This window comes from Antechinus flavipes, chromosome 2 (genome assembly GCF_016432865.1).
Source record: "Antechinus flavipes isolate AdamAnt ecotype Samford, QLD, Australia chromosome 2, AdamAnt_v2, whole genome shotgun sequence".
NCBI classification, from domain to species: domain Eukaryota; kingdom Metazoa; phylum Chordata; class Mammalia; order Dasyuromorphia; family Dasyuridae; genus Antechinus; species Antechinus flavipes.
The window spans coordinates 529979500-530003407 of record NC_067399.1 but is presented as its reverse complement, the minus strand read 5'-3'; the positions used below and the strand labels follow the sequence as shown (position 1 = coordinate 530003407).

At 34.9% G+C, this 23908-nt stretch overlaps 1 protein-coding gene across 4 annotated transcripts in view; it reads right to left on the bottom strand.

Moving 5' to 3' along the window:
* The window catches only part of MYZAP (myocardial zonula adherens protein), a 112353-nt gene that overhangs the window by 87060 nt on the left and 1385 nt on the right, over window positions 1-23908 (bottom strand). For 3 of the 4 annotated variants that reach the window (XR_007951025.1, XM_051980722.1, XM_051980723.1), the window contains one exon: window positions 2847-2933. The exons of the other annotated variant lie outside the window; for it this stretch is intronic. Coding sequence is in view for 2 of the 3 variants with exons in the window: in XM_051980722.1 (XP_051836682.1) it covers window positions 2847-2933 (87 nt within the window). In the remaining variant the exon portion in view is untranslated. The remainder of the gene's footprint in view (window positions 1-2846; window positions 2934-23908) is intronic. 4 annotated transcript variants of the gene reach the window in all.

The window sequence follows — 23908 nt, the reverse complement described above, 5'->3', positions numbered from 1 at the left end:
ATGTCTTCTCACTAATAATACAAATTATTAGTATTGGTCTCCTTTAAAAGACTTCCAGGACTAAGTAAATCAGGGACATCCTTTTCTACTATGTTTATATTTTCCCCTCTCCCATCTGTTCATGTAAGTGAACTCCTTTGGAACCTGCCCTTTCTAATCTAGGGACTCGTGCTTCTCTGTTGACTAAAAAGCTAATGATCTCAGAGAAGAGCCCTAATTTACTTGGATGTCAATAAGTAGTTGGAGGAAATTATTTGGCCAGCCACAGGTGCTATTGCCAATAAGATTTCCTGCCAGGATAGGTTATTTTGCCTTTCATTTCCAAGAGGAGATCTAATACACCAATTTCTGCTACTCTTGCCCTTTTATATGATCTTATATGTAATCAGTACAGCACCCTGGAACTGTGACATTCCTCCTCCTATTGCCCTCAGCCTGGATTCATGTTTGATTCTGCCAATCTTAGTCCTTCCTTGCTCAGTCAGGAGGCTACAAAGTTATATAAGTCAGGGTGGCTCTGTTGGGCTTGATTTTGATGCGAGTCAAGCCAATGGTGATCTTTCATACAGCAGTAGCATTTGTGAGAAGAAAACCAAGGGAAGTTTCTCTAGGAACACTTCAGGAAAACTGCCTTCAAGTTCAGGACACTGAGAATTTTTCCTAGGTGGTTACTGCAATGCAGAAATAACACCTATTAAAACTGCCACACTCCCGATTAGCTTCTAGGAGAGTCTAAGCAGGACTCTGCATTGCCTCTGTGATGGCTCTCTATGTTGGTAAGATTGTAAAATTTTATAATGTTTTTGGAAATCAATATAGCAATCTTCAGTAAGTCACAAAACTGATCATATGAAGCAAAAATGAAGGTTAGGAGCACCTGTTTGTACAAAATATACTCATAGTTATTCTATTTTAACAGAATGAAAGAAAAAGGAAAAAAAGGAAGAAAAAGAAAGAGAAACTATTTGCCTCAAAAATTTAGAAAATAACTAAATAAATTAAAATATAGATAAAGACTTTTTCTTTAATACAGAAAGTCACTAGTAAGGAAATTTCCATATCATGGCAGGTTAGTACCTTCTGAAACTTACAATATTATAGAGCTACTTAGAATACTGAGATGTTAAATAACTTGAATGTCACACAATCAGTGGGTAAGGTGAGATGAACTCAGTTCCTTCTGACTCCAAGGCCAGTTTTCTATACAATATGTCACTTTTATACTAAAGGTATATCAGTGTAATGAAATAATAAGTACAAAGAAACATGGGAAGATAAGTGAAGAGAGATCATAGAATGAAAAAAAAATGTATAATTACTACAACTGTATTGCAATTATAATCACCATCAATTAAACTTTAGGTGAAAGCAGGAGATAAGAAGCAAACTGATATTATTATATGGTTAAAATGTACACGATGACATCAACAATTTTATGAAAGATTCTATTATTTATTTTGCTTGCTTGCTTATTTTTCATGGATATTAAATTTATAAAGTTACTGTCCTTTTTGGTGTGCCATGTCATCTAGAATGATAGAAAAAGAGACATCAGCATTTTGGGCAAATTATTTTATAAAAATTATGAAACTAAATTAATAGTTAACAACATATGAAAGAGCACTGGTTTCAGGGTTAAAACACTTAAGTTCAAATAGATACAATCTAAGTTCTAATTTACTAGCTATAGCTATCCTTGATAAATCACTTATCCTTTTCATGCTTTGGTTTCTCCATCTGTAGAATGCCTTTAAATAATAATTACCACAGGAGTTACCCACAATTCCTAAGGTTATAAGAAAAGTATGCTGTAAACCTTCCTGTATTCATTTATATTATCTCATTTGACCCTGAAAATAACATCTGGCAGTAAACAATGCAAGTAGCATGCCTATTTTTTAGGTGAATAAAGGAGTTAAGCTCAAAATCATTGTAACTTATCCAAAGCCATCCCCAGGCTTACATTACTACTAAGAAAGAAAGTTAAGATTCAGTCCCTGGGACTTTGGTCAAGTTCTCTCTACTATACTATGTATCCCTAAGTCACCATGGAATTGTGAGAGTTAGATCCTTATCTTCTAAAGCCAAGCTAATCTGGAGATCATCATTGTAATTATCTGATGATCTGGGAATAATATATACTTTCTGTACTTTTCTAGAGCAACTGTGTCCTCAGATATTGACTGGGCAATTGACATCATGGGACTCTGGCCAACCTGCTTTTCAGAGGCCTATTCCCTTGTTCCTTCCTTTTCTTTACTTCTCTAAGCCTATACCTTGTCACAAACCTTTTCATTTGCCTTACACAGAACCCCAGATATTGTACTATTGTGACGTTAATGAAAATTTCTTCCAACAGAGGGAGATTTGAGGTGGGCAGAGAAATTAGAGTCTAGTCTACTGTGTCTGTGCAAAGAAAGGCTTGGCAACGTTGCAGTCCCTGCAAACAATGCTCCATTTTGATACTCCTGAGCTACACCTCTCAGTTGGAAAGGATCCTTTCCTTAGAGTATCTGCTGCTAGAAAGTCAGTGTCCCCAAAGGCTTCAGAGGTAACATAGCTCAATAGTATTCATGAAGAAAGAGGAGAAGGGGATGGAGAGAGAGAAAAGGGAGGCAGCGCTAGCCAGGGAAGAAAGGTGTTTTCTGGGAAGGTGGGAAATGAGAGCATTGAGGGAGGATGGTGTTTTTTATTAACTGAACTCCTGACATCCAACTCCAGTGAATAGCCTTTCAAGGAAAAAGCAAGCCTCCACCAGCAGCGCTAAGAGCTGGAAGGGACATTTGTTGTTGGTTGTTGTTTTAAAGTAGGTCTAGATGCTATTCACAGGCACCAGAAGTACTTACTTGCTCCTTTCTTTCCTCTTTCCTTTCACTTTGCTCTGGCACTGGGCTGTCAGGGGGCACCGTTAATCGTAATCTGCAGACGTTGGCCTAAGCAAGAAATACATACACATACAGAGTAGGCATTAATTGTAAACATGTTATCAGAATACAGATCCTAGTGACCTAGTAGAATAGATGAACTTTAAAGTTGGAAGAGACTTTAGAATCCACAGATATTGGAGTTGGAAGGAATCCTAGATGTCATATAATCCAACCAATATCTAAAGAGAAATCTCAACAAGATCTCTAGTGATGAGGAACCTATATATTTTTGAACAGTCTGAATTGATAAGAAGCTTCTTCTTGATCAGTCATCAATAGCATATGCCTACTACACATCAACAACATAGTCAAACCTGGGCTTTAAGCCTTTTTGGCAGCTGTGTAGAAGATGGATTGAAGAAGAGATAGGAAGAGACTTGAAGAAGAGAGACATGTTAAAAGTGTAGATCATTAGTCCAGGCAAGAAATAATAAGTGACTAAGCTAGAATGGGAGCCATATTGGAGAGAATGGGATGACTGCAAGAGATGAGAATAGATTCAGTAGATGTTGTGGAGATAGAATGATCAAAAAACTGACTGGATGTGTGTGATGTAATGGAAAGTGAAGAGCTGAAAAGGAATTAAAAGAATTTAACTGGGAGAACCATAATATCTGAGACAGAAATAGAAAGGTTCAGAAATATTTCAAGGGAGGAGATAGTAAAATCCATTTTTGATAGGTTGAATTGAGGTTCCTGCAACACATTCAGTTCAAAATGCCCAATAGGCAATTGTTGACATAGGACTAGAGCTCAGGAGAAAGACCAGGCCTGGATCTGAGAGTCATCTCCTTGGAGATAATTGAACCCATGAGAACTGATGATATCTCCTAGAGAGTGGGTATGAAGAGGGCCCACGATAGTGAAACTTGAGGGTGATTCAGCAAAACAAGCTAAAGACTGGCCAGATAAATAAAATTAAGAGTAGGTTAGAGGATATGACTTCATTTTAATTCAAATTCAAATTCTTTGTGTATCTGTGTGTGTGTACACAGATATATATGTATGTATGGGTAGATATATTGTGTATATTGGATATGTGTGTATTTTGGATGTGTGTGTGTATACACACACATACATACACACACGCACACATACACTGTAAAATAGACATCATATAATACTTAAGGAAAAATCACCCAATCTTAGAAGTGCAAATTGTAGCTTTTGATTTCAATGGGAAAAGGTGTGAAAAAGTGCCACAATTCAAAGAATACATCATAACTAGGAGAAAAAGTGGAAACTGAAATCCACCCTGGAGCTACTTTCATTCAGTGTTCCTAGTTCTGCTTTCTGGGACTAAGCAAATAATTCTCATCTCTCTCAAATGAGAGCCTTTTGATTACAGGAATATGGTTGTCTTCTCTAGTGTCATAACTCAAAAATAATAACTCACAATTATTTCATGTTCATGCTTTCAATATACTTTCCCCACAATTAGTCTGTGAAAAATAGGACAGACATTGACCCTATTTTACAGATATCGATGCTAAACAACTTCAATTTCTCCAATTAATCTTTGCATGTATGATAATTGTGGAAACATATAGAAAAATTATACATGTTTAACATATATTGAATTACTTGCTGTCTAGAGGAGGGGGTGAGGAGAAGGAAGGGAGAAAAAAATTGGAACACAAAGTTTTACAAAGGTGAATATTGAAAACTATATGCATTTACTTTGAGGATAAAAAGCTATTTTTTTTTAATTTGAATGTTATAATCTCCCATTGTCTTATCTTTCTGACTAACCTCCTCTTGAAGAATATCTTCCATTTAGTAATACATCAGCTTTATTTTACATCAACTGCCTCTGCCATCCAGAAAATCAACATGAAAGTCATTTGGATTTATATCATTTCCAAATACCTTAGTGTAAAAAGGTATTTTAAAAAGTGTTCTTAACATTTTTGTCATGAGGTGAGTCAATCTCTATCAGGTAAAATTGTCAAAAAGGACCCTAGATTTGGAGTCAGAAGATTTGGGATAAGCCGCATGACTATGGGCAGGTCCTTTTATTAATCTGAACTACATTCCTCTTCCACAAAATGAAAATTACACTTTGCAGCAGAAAATAGTACCTTCCTCACTGTGTCTGACATTACAAGTGTTTTGAAACCATTAGAAAAATGTTTGCTGGTATCATTATCTTCCTCATAGCTGCTGCCTGACGTCACTGCCTTAGGTCACATGCCACCTTACCTACATATGGAAATTGCCTACAGGGCATAGGGAATAAAGGTTTCCCACATTCAGGGCTGGATACAGATTTTGTGGCCTGAAAAACACTTGTATGAACTGCATTTACAGCTTCAACAAATACATCAGAGCCACAGTATAATTGTGTACTGGTCTCTCACCTGAGGAGGGCCATTAGCCTGAGGGCACTCACCATGTTTCACCCAGCTCAAAAGTAAAGTTCAACATCCCTTACTTTTTTTTTTTTTCCTGTTCGATTATATTATCTGGGGGAAAAAAATTGTAGGATTCCTGGACTTCCAGATTCCCATCCCCTGAAACTATTAATATTAAAGTCATAAAAGCCTACTTAAAGTGTTACCATCCAAAAAAAAGGAAATCAGTTCAATGCTCTATTGCCTTCCTCTTGCCTGATTAGAAATAGCAGGGTATTAAGATGGTACAGTGGATAGAATTGCCAAGACTGGAATCAAAAAGGCTCATATTCCCTGAGTTCATATCCACCTTCAAACACTTATTACTTGTGTGTGATCCTAAGCAAGTTACTTAATCCTGTTTGCCTCAGTTTCTGTATCTGGAAAATGACTTGGACAAGGAAATGCCAAATGTGTACAATAGCTTTGCCAAGAAAATCTCAAATGGAGTCAGGAAAAAATGGAAATGATTGGGAAAAAAAGACTGAACAATTAGAAAATAGAACCTAATTCAGATCACCTTGGAAAGAATTTATTCTCCCAACAATTCTGATTTATCCAACACATTCCTAACATTTTGACAAATATCAAAGCATGACTCCCCCCAGATATACAAATACAATTCATTGGATCCTCCTCCCACTTAGATATTGCAACTCTTAGGTTAAGTCTGGACTTCAACAAGATTGACCTATATCCTTCTTAGGGGCACTATCTTCACTCTCTCAGGGGCCTTCTTGCCACATTCTTTTCCTCTCTACCTTTTAACCTCTACCCTAAAAAATCCTATTACCCTGTCCTCTCAAGGGCATGGCACTTTTATTCTTTCATTACCCCTCCTCTCAGCCTCCAGCTGTGCAGGGCACTTCTCAGATCAATTTTACATGAACACACTCTCTTATAGTCACCTATTCCCTATCCCAAGCTGTTTTGCAGCTGTCACACCTATTTCGTACCAAGTCCCCCAGAGCCAAATGAAATCAGCCTGCCCTCATCACATCTTTTCTAAAGTGTTTTCACAAGGGAAAACTTGGCAAATTTAGCATCTAATTCAACTTTGATGAGAAAGAATCAGAGAATTTCCTACCACTTCCAGCTAATGTATATTTTATCACAGACAAACCCCTATTTTAATGTCAAACCAAAGTAAGATTCTCATAGCAAAAACTCAGACTGAGTAAATGACAATAGCATCATAGATGACCAGCAGGAGAAATATTTTGCATCTGTAATGAACAAGTAACAATAACTTGTAGTTATACAGTCCTTTAAAGGCAAGTGATTTGCCAATAGTCACATAGCTAATAACTGTCAGTTATTGCTAATGAGTCATTCAGTTGTGTCCAATTTTAAGCAACCCCAATGACAGGATTTTCTTGGCAAAGATACTGGAGTAATTTGCCATTTCTTCCTACAGTGTGTCCCCATTTTACAGATAAGAAAATGAAGCAAATAGAGGCTACATGGTCCAGAGCATACAGTTAGCAAATGTCTGAGACAGCATTAGAACTCAGATCTTCCTGACTCAAGGACCAGTAATCTATGCACTGTATCACCTAATTGCCCCTAAAAATATCAGGATTCAAGACCAAGCCTCCTGTTCCAAGGCCAGCAATCTTTCCACTGCACTAAGCTACTTTCTTCCTGGGTAATCATCTGAGGTAAATGGTCACTTACTCTCTCTATGCTTAGGTCTTTGTCATTTTAGATAATAATCAAAACAAAAGAGTTGAATTTCCTAGAAGTATTTTATGTGCTATGGGCACATCATAATGTGCTAGCTACCTAAGGTGATGCTTTATTTTAAAAAAAAATTCTAATAATTTTAACTAAATTGCTCTAATGATGATCCAGACTTAAAGCAGGATTATAATTCCAACTCTAGGTCACAAGGAAATTATATGTATATAGATTGGCCATGGTATCTAGGTAATTTCTGAGTTGATTCCAATGACAAAAGAAAAAAAATGTATTTTTATTTGTTTAAATAAGATGCTATTGTTCAGTTATTCAGTCATGTCCAACTCTATGAGATTGCGTGGACAATTGGCAAAGATATTAGAATCATTTGCCATTTTGCTCTCTAATGTGTCTCCATTTTACAGATGAGTCACTGAAGCAAGGTGACTTGCCTAGAGTGACACAGCTAATAAGTATCTAAGGCTGAATTTGAACTCAGATCTTCCTAAATTTAAACCTGGTGCTCAATCCACTGTGCTATCTACCTGCTACCAAGTCACCCAAGCTAGAAGAGCAGTGATCATTCATGAACTTGACCTCCATTATGATCTTTCACAGAAGTTTTTGACATGTTCCATTTTCCTGATCTGGACTGGTTCACCCCTTTTTTTAGTAGCCTTTTGACAGTTTGCTCCAGGATGCTTACTACACTGGTATCAGACAGCATAGACACCCAATTAGTTTCAAACCTCCTATAACCCAGAACTCCCAAACTGATGGAATCCATCAATCTCAAAGTTCCTAAGCAACAGGGATTACAAGCATGTACTACTAAGACAAGTAAAAGTATACCACTAGCAAAGCATTTCAAAAGGAATGCCTTTGTTAAACTGCATATCTTCTTTGAAAAATAAAGATATGAATTTTCTTCTTTGAAAAATAAATATAAGTTGAATTACTTGACATCTAGAGAGGGGGAAAGGAGGGGAAAATTTGGAACACAAGATTTTGCAAGGGTCAGTGTTGAAAAACCATCCATTCATATGTTTTGAAAATAAAAAGATTTAATTAAAAAAAAGATTTCTTTACCAGAAAGAAGGGAAATTTCTGAAATTGTTAAGATGAAATGTAATTGGTAATAAATAATACCTCATATTTTAATAAGTACTTATTGACTAAAAAAATTTAAGAAGATTAAAAAAAAAGAAAAAGAAATATATGAATTTCTCTGTGGGAAAGTTTCTTGGGTCCAAATGAAAGTCATCTCTCTGAGCATTTTATAACCCCAATTACCAGTATCCAAGAACACAGGATAATAATCTACTGGCCTTCCCCTAGGACTATTAGAGCCAAAGAATAGAAGACTAATTTCTCTCTAGTTTCATTGGAGCTACTGTCATATGGTACCTGAAGCATAGGAGATAATAGTAATTGGAATATTGATTTAAAATTTCCAAAGCATTTTACATTACTATTGACTAACAACCACTGTTGAGATAGGCATAACCAGCATTATCACTATGTTACAGATGAGAAAACTGAGAATCAGAGTAAGAGCTTCAAGATTCAACCTCAGTCGATCTAACTCCATGTCCATAACCTTATCCACGACACCATGCACAGATCATGCCAGATCTCAACTCGGTCATCATTCATCAAAAAAGCATATTAAACATATTCAATGTGTGTTTAGGCTGGGAAATTTTTTAAAAATAGTTGTTTTTAGCTATTCTCAGCTGTATGTAAGACAATTTCAAAGGACTCAGGATGAAAAATACTATCCACCACCAGAGAAGGAACTGATGTACTCTAAAGGCAGATCACAACATAATATTTTAACTTTATTTTTCTTGGTCTTTTATTTTTTATTTTTGATCTATTTTCTTTTACAACATGACCAATATAGAAATATGTTTTACATGAAGACACATGTATAATCTCCAATAAAATACTTGCCTATTCAAAATAAATATTTAAAAAATTGCATATAATTGGAAAAAAATTTAGTCCTAACATAAGAATAATCAGACTATTTAAAATCTATGGTCAACAAAAAAGAATCTTAATGCAATAATACAAGAAATAATTAAAGAAAAGTGTCCTGAAGTATTAGAACAAGAATGGAAAGTAGAAATAGAAAAGTCCACTGATCATCAACTGAAAGAAATCCTACAAGAAAAACCTACAGAATAATATAGCCAAATTCCAAAATCTTCTAAGTCAAGGAGAAAATATTATGAGCAACAAGGGAAAAAAAAACAGTTTAAACAGAGAGGAGCCACAATTAGAATCACACAAGACCTAGTAATAGCTAAATCAAAAGATTTCAAGTCTTGGAACACTATATATCAAAGAGCAAAAGAACTAGGGTTGCAACTGAAAACATTACACTCAGCAAAGTGTGAATGAAAGAAATGGACATTCAATGAATTGCCAGACTTTCAGGATTTTGTTGCACAAAGACCTGAACTTAACAGATAATTTGACATATAAGATCCAAAAGAAATATAAGGTAATGATCCATCAAAGACTAATTTCAAGAGATTTGATAAAAAACAAACTATTGCTCATACATAGAAATGTAGACCATATGCCTAAAACTTCATTAATAATTGGGTAGTGTGAAAGAAAGATTGGGGTAGAACTGATTATGATGTGATTATAAAAAATGGAGCTGTGTAGGAAAAGGTAAAAAAAAGTAATAAGAGTAATTATGTTATGTGAATGAGGTTCTAGAGGAAGAACTGACACAGAAGAATTAGATGGGAGAGGAAGGTTGATAATTCTAGAATCCTACTCACATAGGGAATGGGTTAAAGAGGGAACAATATATATATATATATATATATATATATATATATATATATATATATATATATATATATATATATATATATATATATATACATACACACGTATGTGTGTATAAAAGTCTTTTAAATTTATAAAAAAATAAAAGTGGGGATAGGATAAGGGAGAACAAAGAAAGATATGTAGATTAATGGGCCTACTCACATAGGGAATGGGTTAAAGAGGGATCAATACATACATACATATATGTATAAAAGTCTTAAATTTATATAAAAAAGTAAGTGGGGATAGGATAAGGGAGAACAAAGAATGGTGTGTGGATTAATGGGAATGGGATATGGTATATAGATTAATAGAAATAGGATAAAGGGGGGGATATGAGGGGACAGGATAAGGGAAGGATCTTTAGGGGAAGGATGAGGTTAAGTAATGATACGGCAAGTAAGCAGGTGGAAGTAAAGTAGAGGAATCAGCAGGGATAAGAAATAAAAGACATACAAACATAATAATCAAAAGTAGAATTTATTAAGGGGGAAAAAAGCAGGAGCAGTAATCATTGATTTCTGTCAACTATATTAATCAATATTGCTTTAGACTATTAAAATAATTAAATAGTATAAGTGAAATATTGCTGTGGTGTAGGTCCTAAACTGTAGGAAAATGTGACTTGGTGGATTGAGAAAAATATGGGAAGACTTGGACTTATAAAGGATAATGTTATTCATCTTCAGAGAAACAGAAGCAAAATAAGCATAGTACAGCCATACACAAGTGTATATGAATGTATATGTGTATATATGTATATGATTATAGATACTTATGTATATGTATATGTGTGTGTGTATGTGTGTGTGTATATATGTATGTATATGAGGGAATGAGGAAAGGGGAAAAAAGAATTTCTTATTCTATTTTGTTTTATTTTCTTTTTAAGATTTAAACATATATATATATATATATATATATGTATATATATATATATATATATATATATATTTTAAAGGACCTTCCTTTACTAGGGAAATGCAACATGAACCTAGACAAATATAAGAAAGAAAATCATCGGAGCAAAAGTTGCAACCCAAAATAATCTAAGAAAATTTGAAGATAGAAATAGCACTAATAGCTGGGCCATCTTGAGGAGGCAGCATCAGACTCTGCAAGTATTTTACCAAGAGAAATAGAGACGAAGTTTATTGAAGATATAAGGAATATTAAGTGAACCTACAGAAGTAGAAGGCATAATATTGAGAGTTCAGCAACTGGCTGTATGGACAAAAGAGAGTAATGTAAAGTAAGTCTGAAAAGGTAAGCTGAAGCATATTGGAAAAGCAAAGATTCTTACCCCTTTCCATGCTATAGATTCCTCTGGCAATCCAATAAAGCCTATAGACCTCTTTTTGGAATATTTTTAAGTATGTAGAATAAAAGATAAGATTTATAAAGTAAGAAATAAGGGATATATTTTATATATATATATATATATATATATATATATAAAATATCAAAAATCAGGAGTAGAATTTATTAGAAAAAAAGTAGAAGTAGAAATCCTTGCTCTCAAAGTCAAACTTTTAAAAAAGATTCAATCAAGAGAGACATCTACATTATAGGTCAGCTATATTAATATTGTTTTAGATGTGTATGTAAATTCATATTATATAAATAGGTGTTTATATATGTATATATGTCTATGTGTGCAGGTGTGTATATATACACATACATATACATACACACACACATATATCCATGCTTAACAGGAATCTGCTTGGGAGGGGTGGGGGGAAAAAGAATAAAGTAAAAAGTGCACAGCAGAGAACAAAAGAAAACCTACAAAGAAGCAAAGAAAAGATGGACAGTTATGAATACAATGTTTCTATTATCATTATATGCTTTCTTGAAATGGAAATATATTGTTATGTAATTTGAATCCTTCCTGATGTTCTGCAAATCATATGACAATGTTTTGTTTTTCTTTTTCTATTTTGTTTTTTTCTTATTTTACATTTAAGTTATATATACATTAAAAAAAAAAACAGCAACAATAAAAGGAAACTAATGATCATGAAACAGTCATCCATGTTTTTCTAAGCTCACAGACCCCAAGTTAGAAAACCCTGATTCATTCAGAAGTTATGTGATTTGTCCAAGGTCACAGAATTTTTAAGTATCAGAGCCAGAATTCAAACCTGTCTTTCTTGACTCCAATTGGAATGTTCTTTCACACATAACACTCCATCATCCATTTCAGTGCCTTTGAATTCTCAACCCCTATGCCTGGGATACTTTTCTCATTACTTCATCTAGCAAAGGACCTTAATCATCAGTCTAAAGAACTTATATTTAGAGGCAATAAGGATCTTCTGAAGACTTCTTATTAGAAGAAATAATGGTGAGATCTATGCCTTAGAAAGGTTATTTTGACCATCATGTGAAAAACTGGTTAAGGGAAAGACTAAAATATTAGAAAGGGAAGGTGCTGAATTAGTAGGATAGATACAGAAGGATAACTGACTTAACATCCAGAACATGACATAATAGAAAAGCACTGACTTGAGCATCAAGAACCCTGGGTTCTAGTCCAGGTTCTGCTACAATTAAATTGCATAACTCCGGAGAAGTCACTTCAGATTCAAGGATGGTAGCATTTGGAGGGGAATAAATTCTTTAGATCATCTAATTCGATTCCCTTTTATTTTACAGGTCAGCAAAATGAACTCCAGAGAGCAGAAGTAACTGACTCCAACTCATGTAATTAGAAAGTGATATGAACCAGGACATGAAAACAGTAGTTTAAATTAAGGGAGGGATTCTCCAGGTCTTCTAACTCAAAATCCAATACTTATTTGTTCAACTATACTTTAGAGATGGTTAGATCTCTTAAGTATTCATCTAGATCTGAAATTCTATTATTATACTATTCATAGTAGAGCTGTAATGTGAAAATTTCCCCAAAACATTGACTCATGGCACTATAAGATGCACAATACAGAAAGGATTTTAGAGATCATTTAATTCTTTTGCAGATTAGGAAACTGAGCCCCAGAGTGGTAAGATAATATACCCTCTTGACTCTAGATCTATTGCTAAACTGGAGGCAGCTAGGTGGCTCAGTGATTAGGCATTGACCCTGGAATCAAGAAATCTTAGGTTCAAATATGGCCTCTGACCCTTAGTAGGATGTGACCTGCTTGCTTTAATCGCTAAAGAAGTAAAGGTAAACTTATGTTTGCTAACAAATCCCCATGGATAACAAGAGTTGCACATAACTGAACACTCCATGCTACCTTCAGACAAAACACCTAAAAGGGTCAGCCTAAAATTAAACTCTGCTAAACTGTGGTGAAGTACACATCTCTCATTCACAATGAAACCCATGGTAATCTCATAACTTCTATCTCAGACAACATGAGGGGCTGATCATTAGGAAATTTAGATGAAAAAAAAGTCAGAGTTTGCTTTCTGAGGCTGAAGTTAGTTCTAGAGAGTATTATGTGAATAAAAATCATTTTGTGCATTTTAGTGGCTGAGATATGTCAAAAGCACTTGATTTTGAGAGAAAAAAAAGCACTGAGAGAAAAAAGGAAGGAGGAGCAGAGAAGATAATCAGAGAATATATAGAATAATGTAAAGTCAGCAGAATTTGCCAAGATGGATTTGAAAATTCACCAGCAATATTTACATTTTCTTTAAAGTAGTACATATTGTAACTAAAGAGCAAGGTCAGCTAGTTCATACTTGAGTCCCTTTTTTTGGGTCTTCCTCTTTTCCTCTCAGAGAAACATTTATGAGGAGATTATCACTGTCATTTCTCTTCTTAAAACCTGCTCTACGTGACCAGTGTGAGTGTGACTGAAGACTTAAATCCCTACATTTTCTTCTTCACTGATAGAAACTCATAAAAACTGTTGGTGCACAGGCATTGCAAAGGGCTTGTTGCCTTCTGTACCTCTGCTCTTACACTTACTGTCTCTGACAACTACTCCAAAATGGCCTACTCCAACTCAAAAAAAGGCTGGCTCTCTGATTGTTTAAGCTGAGTTCTGTGCATTATTCTTCCAAGTTGAATTTCAATGATTCATGACTTACAATGGATATTTTATGACTAAAGCAAGAACATGCATGCCTGGGAAAGGGTACCTTATCTTGGAGCAAGACTACAGGTCAACCCAAGTGTTTACATTGATATTGTGAAATACTAAAATAACAAACTATTCACATGGTACATGAAGAATAACAAGTCACTTTCCTTAGAACAACTCTAGGAAGGTATATACTGCAAATATTATTCCTACCTTATAGAAGGGGAATCTTAAACTCATTCATATCTTAGTTAAATGGCTGATTCAAGCTCATACAACTTTTACGTGTCACAGCCAGAATTCAAATCCAAGACTTCCCTCACTCCATATGTAATATTCTTACTCACATGACATTCCATCACTTATCTCAGAGGTTGCCCCTCATATGGTTGGAATCCTTTTCTCCTCACCTCTGCCTTGTAGAATCCCTGATTTCCTTTAAGACTCATCTCAGACTCAATTTTCTGCAAGAGGTTTTTCCTAGCTACTCCCTCATCCCTAAACCAGGGCTTCTTAAACTTTTTCCATTTGTGACCCCTTTTTGCCCAAGAAATTTTTCACAGCCCTTATTATATAAGTATATAAAATAGGTATACAATTTAAACACTTATTGACAATAAATCATTATTTCATGATCCCCCCCAGTCAATTACACTTCACATGTGGTCAAGATCCATAATTTAAGAAGCTTTGCCATAAACAACTAATCTTTTTCATTAAGAAAAGCCAACAACAATCTTTTTTTTTTTCTGAGGCAATTGGGGTTAAGTGACTTGCCCTGGGTCACACAGCCAGGACCCGTTAAGGATCTGAGACAACAGCAATCATTTTTAAAGAACTTACTAGGTACTAAAGCTGGGAATTCAAAGAAAGGCACTGTACATTGCCTATACTGTATCTTTTTATATACAAGCTGCCATTCAAATTCAAAGCAATCAATAAACATTTATTAGACACCTACTATGTGCCAAGCACTGTGTTAAGTGCTAGGTAAATAAAAAGAGGCAATAGACAATTCCTGCCCTGTAGAAGCTTACAATCTAATGGGAAGACAATGTACAAGCAATATATACAAAGCAAACAATGTACAGATATATAGGAGATAATTAACATAGGGAAGGCACTGGAATTATGAGGGCATGGGAAAGTCTTCCTTTAAAAGGGTAGATTTGAGTTGGAATTTAAAAGAAAGCCAGAGAGGTGAATAATCAAGAACAGGAGAGAGCTAGCATTCCAGGCCCGGGAGATACCCAGAAAGAATACTTGGAATCAAACTTAAAGACTATTTTTGCCTCTTCTTTTTATTTTCAGTCCTTATCAGAGTGGCTGGCACACAGTAAACATTAAATAAATGCTTTTCTAAAAGACTCACAGGCACAGTGAAATATTTATGCAGCAATATGGACAAGTATTGTACGGAATGAGAAAGTGGTTTGTAATCTGTTCCTTTGGAGAGCTGTTGTTGAAGAAATATCATGGATTCATAAATGACTTCCCAGCTCCCATCCAATTCTAAAATCAAAATAAAACAAGATTTTTTCTCTTTCTTAGGCGTGGCCCTGGACAAAACCATTAAATGGGTGATATTTTTATTGAATCAGTACTTTACTTCCCCTTTTTTCTATTTAATTTCTCTTCAAGTTTCAGTTTTCTAATCTGCAAAAATGGCAGTCTTAATACTTATAACCATATGTCTCATAGAGTTGTTGTGAGGACCAAATGACTTTTTAAGAAATACTCTAAAGTACTAATTTCCCCTTTTCATACCCCCTTCAGCCTAGAATGTGCTACTCACATAGTCCTAGTTCTTTCAGGTTCTGAAACCATGCTGTGATTAAGTCACTAGAACTTTTTTAATGTAAGCTAAAGTCCTATCTCCATAATTACCACATAAAAACCTCAAGGCTAGGTGAGAAAGAGCAATGACTAACCATAGGAATTCATTTCTAGTGGTGAAATATCAGACATTGTGGCATTTGGGTGAGGTCGATATTTACAGTCAAAGGGAAGCTTCCCTAATACTTCACAAATTACTTCAGGTAGACAACTACTAATTAACTCTGCCCTTACCCTGTTGCTAATGGATATACCACATCAATCCATTATACAGAGTATTTGGGTCTTTGGCCAACTTCCAACTTCTCATCAAAAGTATAGATCCCTAGTACTGGTCACCTGGTATTTCCATCACTTTACTGCAGGGGAATCTTGTGTTAGTATGAGTATGAATCCTAAATGACAATAAAGAAACTCTGGATAACTAGAGATATCATTTGTGGAAGATCCAAGTATTAAAGCAAGACTCTAGGGATTTGTGAGGGCAAAGGTAAGGCTTCATTCATCTTCCCACCTACCACTAGCAGGGTTCTTGTTGAAGGACTTAATTAACATAGAACAGAACCTCCTTTATTCAGGCCTTTGGAATTTGATGATATTTGGGCACATGGCTCTCTGGGAGGGGTCTTTGAAGGAAGAAATTGGCTTCATTTGTCTAGTTTTTCTATTTCTTTATCAATCCCAATTTCACTGGACTACATAATAGCAGAATTCTGGGCTATCTTGTAGTGGGTCTTTGGCTGGTCTTTGGCTGCAACTCCCACTAAGTTACCCAGGGTGAGGCAATGGATCTAATGACAATTTAACCAAGTAAGAGCAGGTAAACAAGGTTACAAACTAGAAGCAAAGAAGAGTCAAAAAAAGCAAGGCTGTAAGAGGCAAAATAGACATTTCTCAAGATACATAAAAGTCTTGACTATTGCCCAACTTACCCTCAGGTGACATAATTTGTGTGCCTACCATAGCTAGTATTGGGTTCAATCTTTCATCATGGATCCTGCTCTGTGTTTGAAAACTATATCCTTGCCAGCTAATGAAATGTATGTATACAAATATATATATATATGCATGCATATATTATGTGCAAATATGTGTATTTACAAATATATATGTATTACATATAAACATATATATAAAATATACATATACTTCCTTTGCTTATATTGGATAATTTTTGTTATCTTAGTGCCTGAAAATACAAAGTCAAACTTAAAGATATCTTTGGATGAAGACAAAGTTTCTGTAATATAGTCAAATGCCTGTACTAAGCTGGTCTTTAAGTCATATTTTCAGTCTGCAATAAGCTTCTACTATACTGCTCAAATGTAAAATTCTTTGGCATTCAAAGTCCTTCATAACCTACCCTCTTTTCTTTTCTGTTTTTATACACACACACACACACACACACACACACACACACCCTATGTACTCTGAAAGTCAGTATTACCCGCCTCCTTACTGTTCCTCAAACAAGATTCTTCATCTCAATTCTGGGAATTTTCACTGGCTGGTCTCCACTTCTGTAATTCTCTCCCTTTTAACATTCACCGCCTGGCTTCCTTTGAGTCCCAGCTAAAATCCTACCTTCTACAGGATCTTCCAAAGACTCCTTACTTCTAGTGCCTTCTCTCTGTTGATAATGTCCAATTATCCTATATATAGCTTGTTTATACATAGTTAATTGCATGTTATCTTCTCTCTTAGACTTTGAGCTAGTTCCATGAGAATTGGGACTGTATTTTACCTTTCTTTGTGTCCATAGTGCTTAGCACAGTGCCTGACATGGTAAGAAATACCATTTGACTAATTATTTACTAGTTATACAGACTCCTTATGCAAACATATATTGAGAATGTTTCAGCATATAGTTCCTATGCTTGACCATGGCTCTGGGGAAACCCTATGGCTGCTGAAACCAGAGGACTCAAGGTGCCAGCAGCTTTTGGGGAGAAGAAAATGGCTCCTACCAATTGGTTTTCAGTACAATCTGGGATTCATAGCTATAGAAACAGACTATGCAACATATCATCTCCAAGCCAAATAGATGAAATATGAATCCTATTCCCAGATGGCCCTTTTGTGATTTCTTTTCTCTTTTACAGCTGCCCTAAATTTTTATTTTAATCTCATTTCACTTATACCTTGCTTTTTGAAAAAGAGAAGGAACACAATGTGATTTTATCCTGAGATTTATACCTTCCTCTCAAACTCCAAAGGAGGGGCCTGGGTTCCTCTGTGACTATATCCAGAGGTTATGATCATTTCTCCTGCCTAAACAATTTAGACTTTCCCAGTAAAATCTTCAAGATCATGAACTATCCATCTTTGCACCTTGTGTAAGAGTTTAATGAATGTCTGTTGAACTGATAGAGATTGATACTCCCTTCTAGGCCCCATTTAATCTCCAGGATATCTCATTGTTGAGGGGAAAGAGACCTGTATATGGGGTCAGAGGATGTGGGTTCAAGTTTTACTTATTATCTTTGAGACATGTCACCTAGCCTCTCTGAGCATTAATATCTCATCTATAACATGGAGGTATTATGCTAGTTGAGCCCAAGTTCCCTTCCATTTCTAAAGCTTGTGAACCTATCAAGTCTAACACAGACTGCCAAACTGAACTGTTAGTTACGTAGTTCTCAATTGACCAACATAGGCAACCCTTTGCCAAATCTCCTCTCTACTCTTATAGCCAAAATCTAATTCAAATCCCTATCAGCTTTTTCCTAGACTATTGCAATAGCCTTCTTAATCTATATCTCAATTTGCTCTCTCAAATTCTGTTTTTGACTCAGTGGCCAATACAACTTTTTTTTTGGTAGCTAAATATCATACTTTTTTATAATAGCCTTTTATTTTTTCAAATACATGCAAAAATAATTCTGTCTCTCTTTTTTTCCTCTTTCTCTCTCTCTCTTTTACTGAGGCAGTTGGGGTTAAGTAACTTGCCACTTCTCTGAGGCCAAATTTGAACTCAAGTCCTGCTGACTTCAAAGCTGGTGTTCTACCCACTGCACCACCTAGCTGCCCCAAAGATAATTTTCAACATTCACGCTAGCAAAACCTTGTAATCCAAAATTTTCTCTCTCCTTTCTTCCCTCCTCCCTTCCCTATAAGGTAAACAATGCAATATAGGTCAAACGTGTAGTTCTTCTCAACATATTTCCATATTTATCATGCTGCACAAGAAAAATCAGATAAAAAGGGTAAAAAAAAACAAGAGAAAAAAAATAAACAAATAATAACAACAAAAGATTTTTTTATCCACCTTCACTCTCCATAGTCTTCTCTCTGGATGCAGATGGCTCTCTCCATCACAAATCTATTGGAATTGCCTTCAATCACTCAATGTTGAAAAAAGTGAAATCCATCACAGTTCATCATCACATAATGCTGCTATGTAGAGTGTTCTCTTTCTTAGCATCAATTCATGTCTTTCCTCACTTCTTATAGAACAATAATACTCCATAACATTCATATAACATAACTTATTCAGCAATTCCCCAACTGATGGGAATCCACTCAATTTCCAGTTCCTTGCCACTACAAAAATGGCTGCTACAAATATATTAGCACATGTAGGTCCTTTTCCCTTTTTTATGATCTCAATTCACAACTCCACCAACAATACATTAGTATCCAAGTTTTCCCACATCCCCTCCAAGATTTATTATTATCTTTTCCTGTCATCTTAGTCAATATGAGAGGTGTGATGTGGCATTTCTCTAATCAATAGTGATTTAGGACATTTTTTTCATATGACTAGAAATAGCTTTAATTTCTTTAACTGAAAATTGTCTCTGTTCATATCCTTTAATCATTTATCAATTGAGAAATAGCTTGTATTCTTATAAATTTGAATCCATTCTCTATATATTTTATAAATGAGACCTTTATCAGAAACAATGAATATAATTTTTCCCCTAGCTTTCTTCTTCCCTTCTAATCTTGGCTGCATTGGTTATGTTTATACAAAAAAAAAATAATTTGATATAATTAAAATTACCCATTTTGCATTTTATAATGTTCTCTAGTTCTTCTTTGGCCATAAATTCCCCCTTCACCACAGATGTGACAAGTAGACTATCCCTTGTTCTCCTAGTTTTCTTATAGTCTCATCCTTCATGTCTAAATCATGAACCCATTTCGACCTTATCTAGTTTCTGCCATAATATTTTCCAATTTTGTCAGCAGTTCTGTCTCAGCTCAAAGCTGATCTTCTGCAAGAGGCCTTTCCTGGTTTTCCCTTCTTCTTGTGCCTTTCTTCCTTTCTCAAATTGGCTTCCTTTTATTACCTATAGTTTTAAAATACCTCATTAGTGACATGTTGTTTCCTTTATTAGAATGTGAACTCTTTAAAGGCCTTTATTTGTAATCCTAAGACTTAGAACAGTGCTTAGCACATAGTAAGACCTTCATAAATGTTTTTGACTGACTGATTTCTTGAGTTCACTGGGAACAAAAAGGACCAAGTATTAACTAGGTACAATGAATCATGGAATTATCTTAGTACTCTGGTGAATTCAAAGAAGCCAAATTTCCTTAGTAGCTTCTAGAGCTAAAGGTTACCCACATTAGTAAAGACATTTTGCAAAGATCAGTAAAGATAGCTTCAAGGTCTTAACATTATTTTTAGCCTTTCTCTTCTACTGCCTGGCATCAAGGACTATATTTGCTGTGCCAGGTTGTGCCCTAAAGTTACACTGATACTCCAAGATCAAATGGTTGTTCAGTAGTTGGTCTAGGAGGGACCCTAGAGCCTAACTATGCTGATGGGTGACTGCCTTCTCAATCACTGTTTAAGAAAAGTCTTCATTCTCCAGCTTTCTCTTCTGTAATTTATCCATTGTAATCTATCCACTGCTAATTAAAGTATTTTCTCTTCTGTTACAATTTTGGAATCATGAATCATGATCAATAATTCAACACTACCATAGTTCTTGGATGGGGGGGTATCAATCTATTCACCTATACTCACCATCCATATAACTTTCTAGACCACAGTGCCCCTCCCTAGGGTATATTTAGTAGATATTTGTTTAAAAATGCTTATTAGTATAGTGCCTGACACATAATATTTAAGTATTTATTCTCTTCCTCTCTCCTTCTTTCCTTTTCTCCTTTAAATTATATGCTCTTTGAGACTAGGTATTATCAATGCTCTGTATTTAACACGAATTTGGCAAATAGTAAATGGTGGATGAATTTATTCTTTCCATTCATTTATTTCTTCATTTATTCTAAAGTCCATTCAATTCTAAAATTCTATAATCTCCACATTTACATATATATAGGGAAAGTAAAATGGAGATGGGCATCTTTCTGAATCTAGGAGTGTAATTGATAGCTCAAAGTCATTTAAGGTCATTCAATTCTAAGGCTATGAAACTATAATCAGATTCAGATTTTACTTAGATATTGATATGAAAACAAAAAAGTGATGACTAACAGGTTAATTCTAATTCTTTGCAGGGAAAACAGTATTCTAATATAAAGAAAATAGTGGAGGAAGAAGAGAGGAGATGCCTGATTTGCTTCCCCCTTTTGTAAATATCTCTTAGTAGTCAGTTGTCAGCTAGCAGTCAAGTCACCTATGTCTATAAATAAGGTCTGGTGTTAAGAGAAGAGATTCAGTATACTCCTTTAGTCAGTGCTCTACACAACAGAATAACTGAAGATATTTGGCTGTAGTAAGTTCCAAGCAGTCCATAAGCACAAAAAGCTTTTTTCTTGAAGGGAATATGCCAGTCTTACTTTTAAGGGATCATCACTGTCTTCTAAACATTCCCTTGAATGACAGAAGAATTTCAAAATGTTTGATTTCCCCCATCCCCCAAAGTTATCATTCAAGTTTTTTCTGATCATGTTTTCCTTGCAAGTCTTTCCAATTTCTCTTCCTGCTGTTGCTGTAGATAAAACTATTTTTAGTGCACAACTGTTTTGGAGGCAGACGTTTTTGTTTCACAATATCGGCTGGTTGGCACATTTCTAAGCTTCTCACACCTCTGATTCTGAGCTAACAAAAATTACTCCGCATTTCTTTAGACACAACTTCAGTTGAGAGGCAATCACAGTTTCTAAGTGACAGTCATAAAAAAATGAAATTCCAATAATAACCCAGGCTAGATAGATCATTTTTGGTACCTGATTCAGAAAATTCAAATGCTTCCTCCTGAGCTTTTAATAATTATTCCTAGTCTGCTTGAATTTCCATCCTATCAAAACAAAGTGTCTTCCCTACCTCCCCTAATCATGTTTGATGTGCTACTTTTGATAAAACCATTATTCCATCTGCTAGCAACATCTTATTGTTTCAATTTCCCTCCTTGTCCAGCACCAAAAAGGTAAGCTGTCTACATGGACAAACCTCCAAGTAAAAATGTTTTTTTTAACTAACTGATCTATAAAGATGAAATAAAAATTGTTGCCCTTAAAGTAAGCAAAATGTTTTTTTCTTCCTCAACCAATTTCAACACTCAATAAAGTGATCAATAGTATGTCTAATGTGCCAGTTCCCATTCAGAAAATGACACTTTTTCAGACTAAGGCATTTGAAATTCATAATTAGAGCTAACAACTTTGAAAGAAGGAAAATAATTGGAAAGTTGAATCATCTTCTTTCCAGATTCAGGAACTGGTGAGTTCAAACTGAGAACTCTATTCATTGGGAGAGTCAGAAGTCATTTAAACTATGTTATTGTAGGAGTGTCCAAAATAGTCCTGACCAAGGATGTGAATGATATTTGACTACCAAGGCAAGGCCTTCCTTAAGAATGTTTCTGTCATACTATATTAAGAACACAAGCTAATTTATTTATTATAATATTGGTCTGGTTATTGATGAAAGTGACCATTTGAGCAAGCTGATCGATTGCTGATCACATTTCTAAATACCCATAGTTTTGTGCTCTAGACTTGTTTTTATGAAACAATTCTTCCACTGTCTTAATAGTATCCTAACAAAGAACTTCACAAAGTTGAATGAACACATATCTTTGTATAAAGGCCATTATTATCAAAAGCCCTAATGGTCCAAATTGAGATCTTGGATTTTGAAGTTAAAAATCAGATAAAGTCCTTTTGATCTATGTGTCTAGCTAGCTTTCAAAAACAAGAGGAAAAAAATAGGTAATGATCTTAACAAGTCCCCTACTCAACACCCCTCCCTCCCACATACACACATAAGAACCTTAAAGAACTCAAGACATTGAATGCCATTAATGTCTTTGTGGTGGTATAAAAATTAAAACAGACATACTTAAAGAATAAAAACTTTTGAGTAGGCAAAAAATACCAAACTACCTAAAGATAGCTCTGGCTTGGGTGGCAATTTGGTAGTAATCCATTAAATTATAGACTTCTTGAGGGCAAACACTGTCTTTTACCTCTTTTTTATCTCCAGCATTTAGCACAGTGCTTAGTACATAGTAGATAGACCCTTAATAAATGTTTATTGATTGATAGTAATAATCTAAAAATATGATCAATGATGGCCTCTATATATGTATATATACATATACCTACACACTAAAATGTATATATTTATGTGTGTGCACATATGTATACATGTATATACATGCAGACATGCACAAAAATTAGGGAAAGATAAAAAAAAAATATTAGGCAGCTGACTTTTTTTAGAGTAAAGGTGCTGTTTTGACTTCTAAGGCTTACCACGAAATGTTAAAAGGCACTCTAATTTCCAAATTAGTTTCTCTAAGATGGAGAAAATTCTCAGGAAAATAGAAAACATTCAATTTTGAAAATAATAATAATAGCTGCACCTTATGTGACACTTTAGGAAACTGATTTAGATTTCAAGGTACATAAAATAGGCTTTCTTAGCATGCATCATGGAAAAGGTACCCAAAACTCAGAGCTATTAGAATACACATAGAATTTCTAGGATTTTATTTTGGTCTTTTTAAGCAACTCAGAAGGAAAAACAGTGGCTTCTACTAAGTGAAGTCAGAGGAAATAGAGTCAATTGGCTCTTAGAGGGGTTTTTCTCTGTTAAGTACAGTATAAGGGCATTATTTTAAAATAAGGACCATTCCCTTTTCCTACATTTCCCTTTTTAAAAGCAGCTCTAGAAAAATTCTTAAAGGTCAGCTAACATTACAATACAAATATACTATTGCTTTTAGTTTAACCAATGGACAAAACAAAGTTAGACATT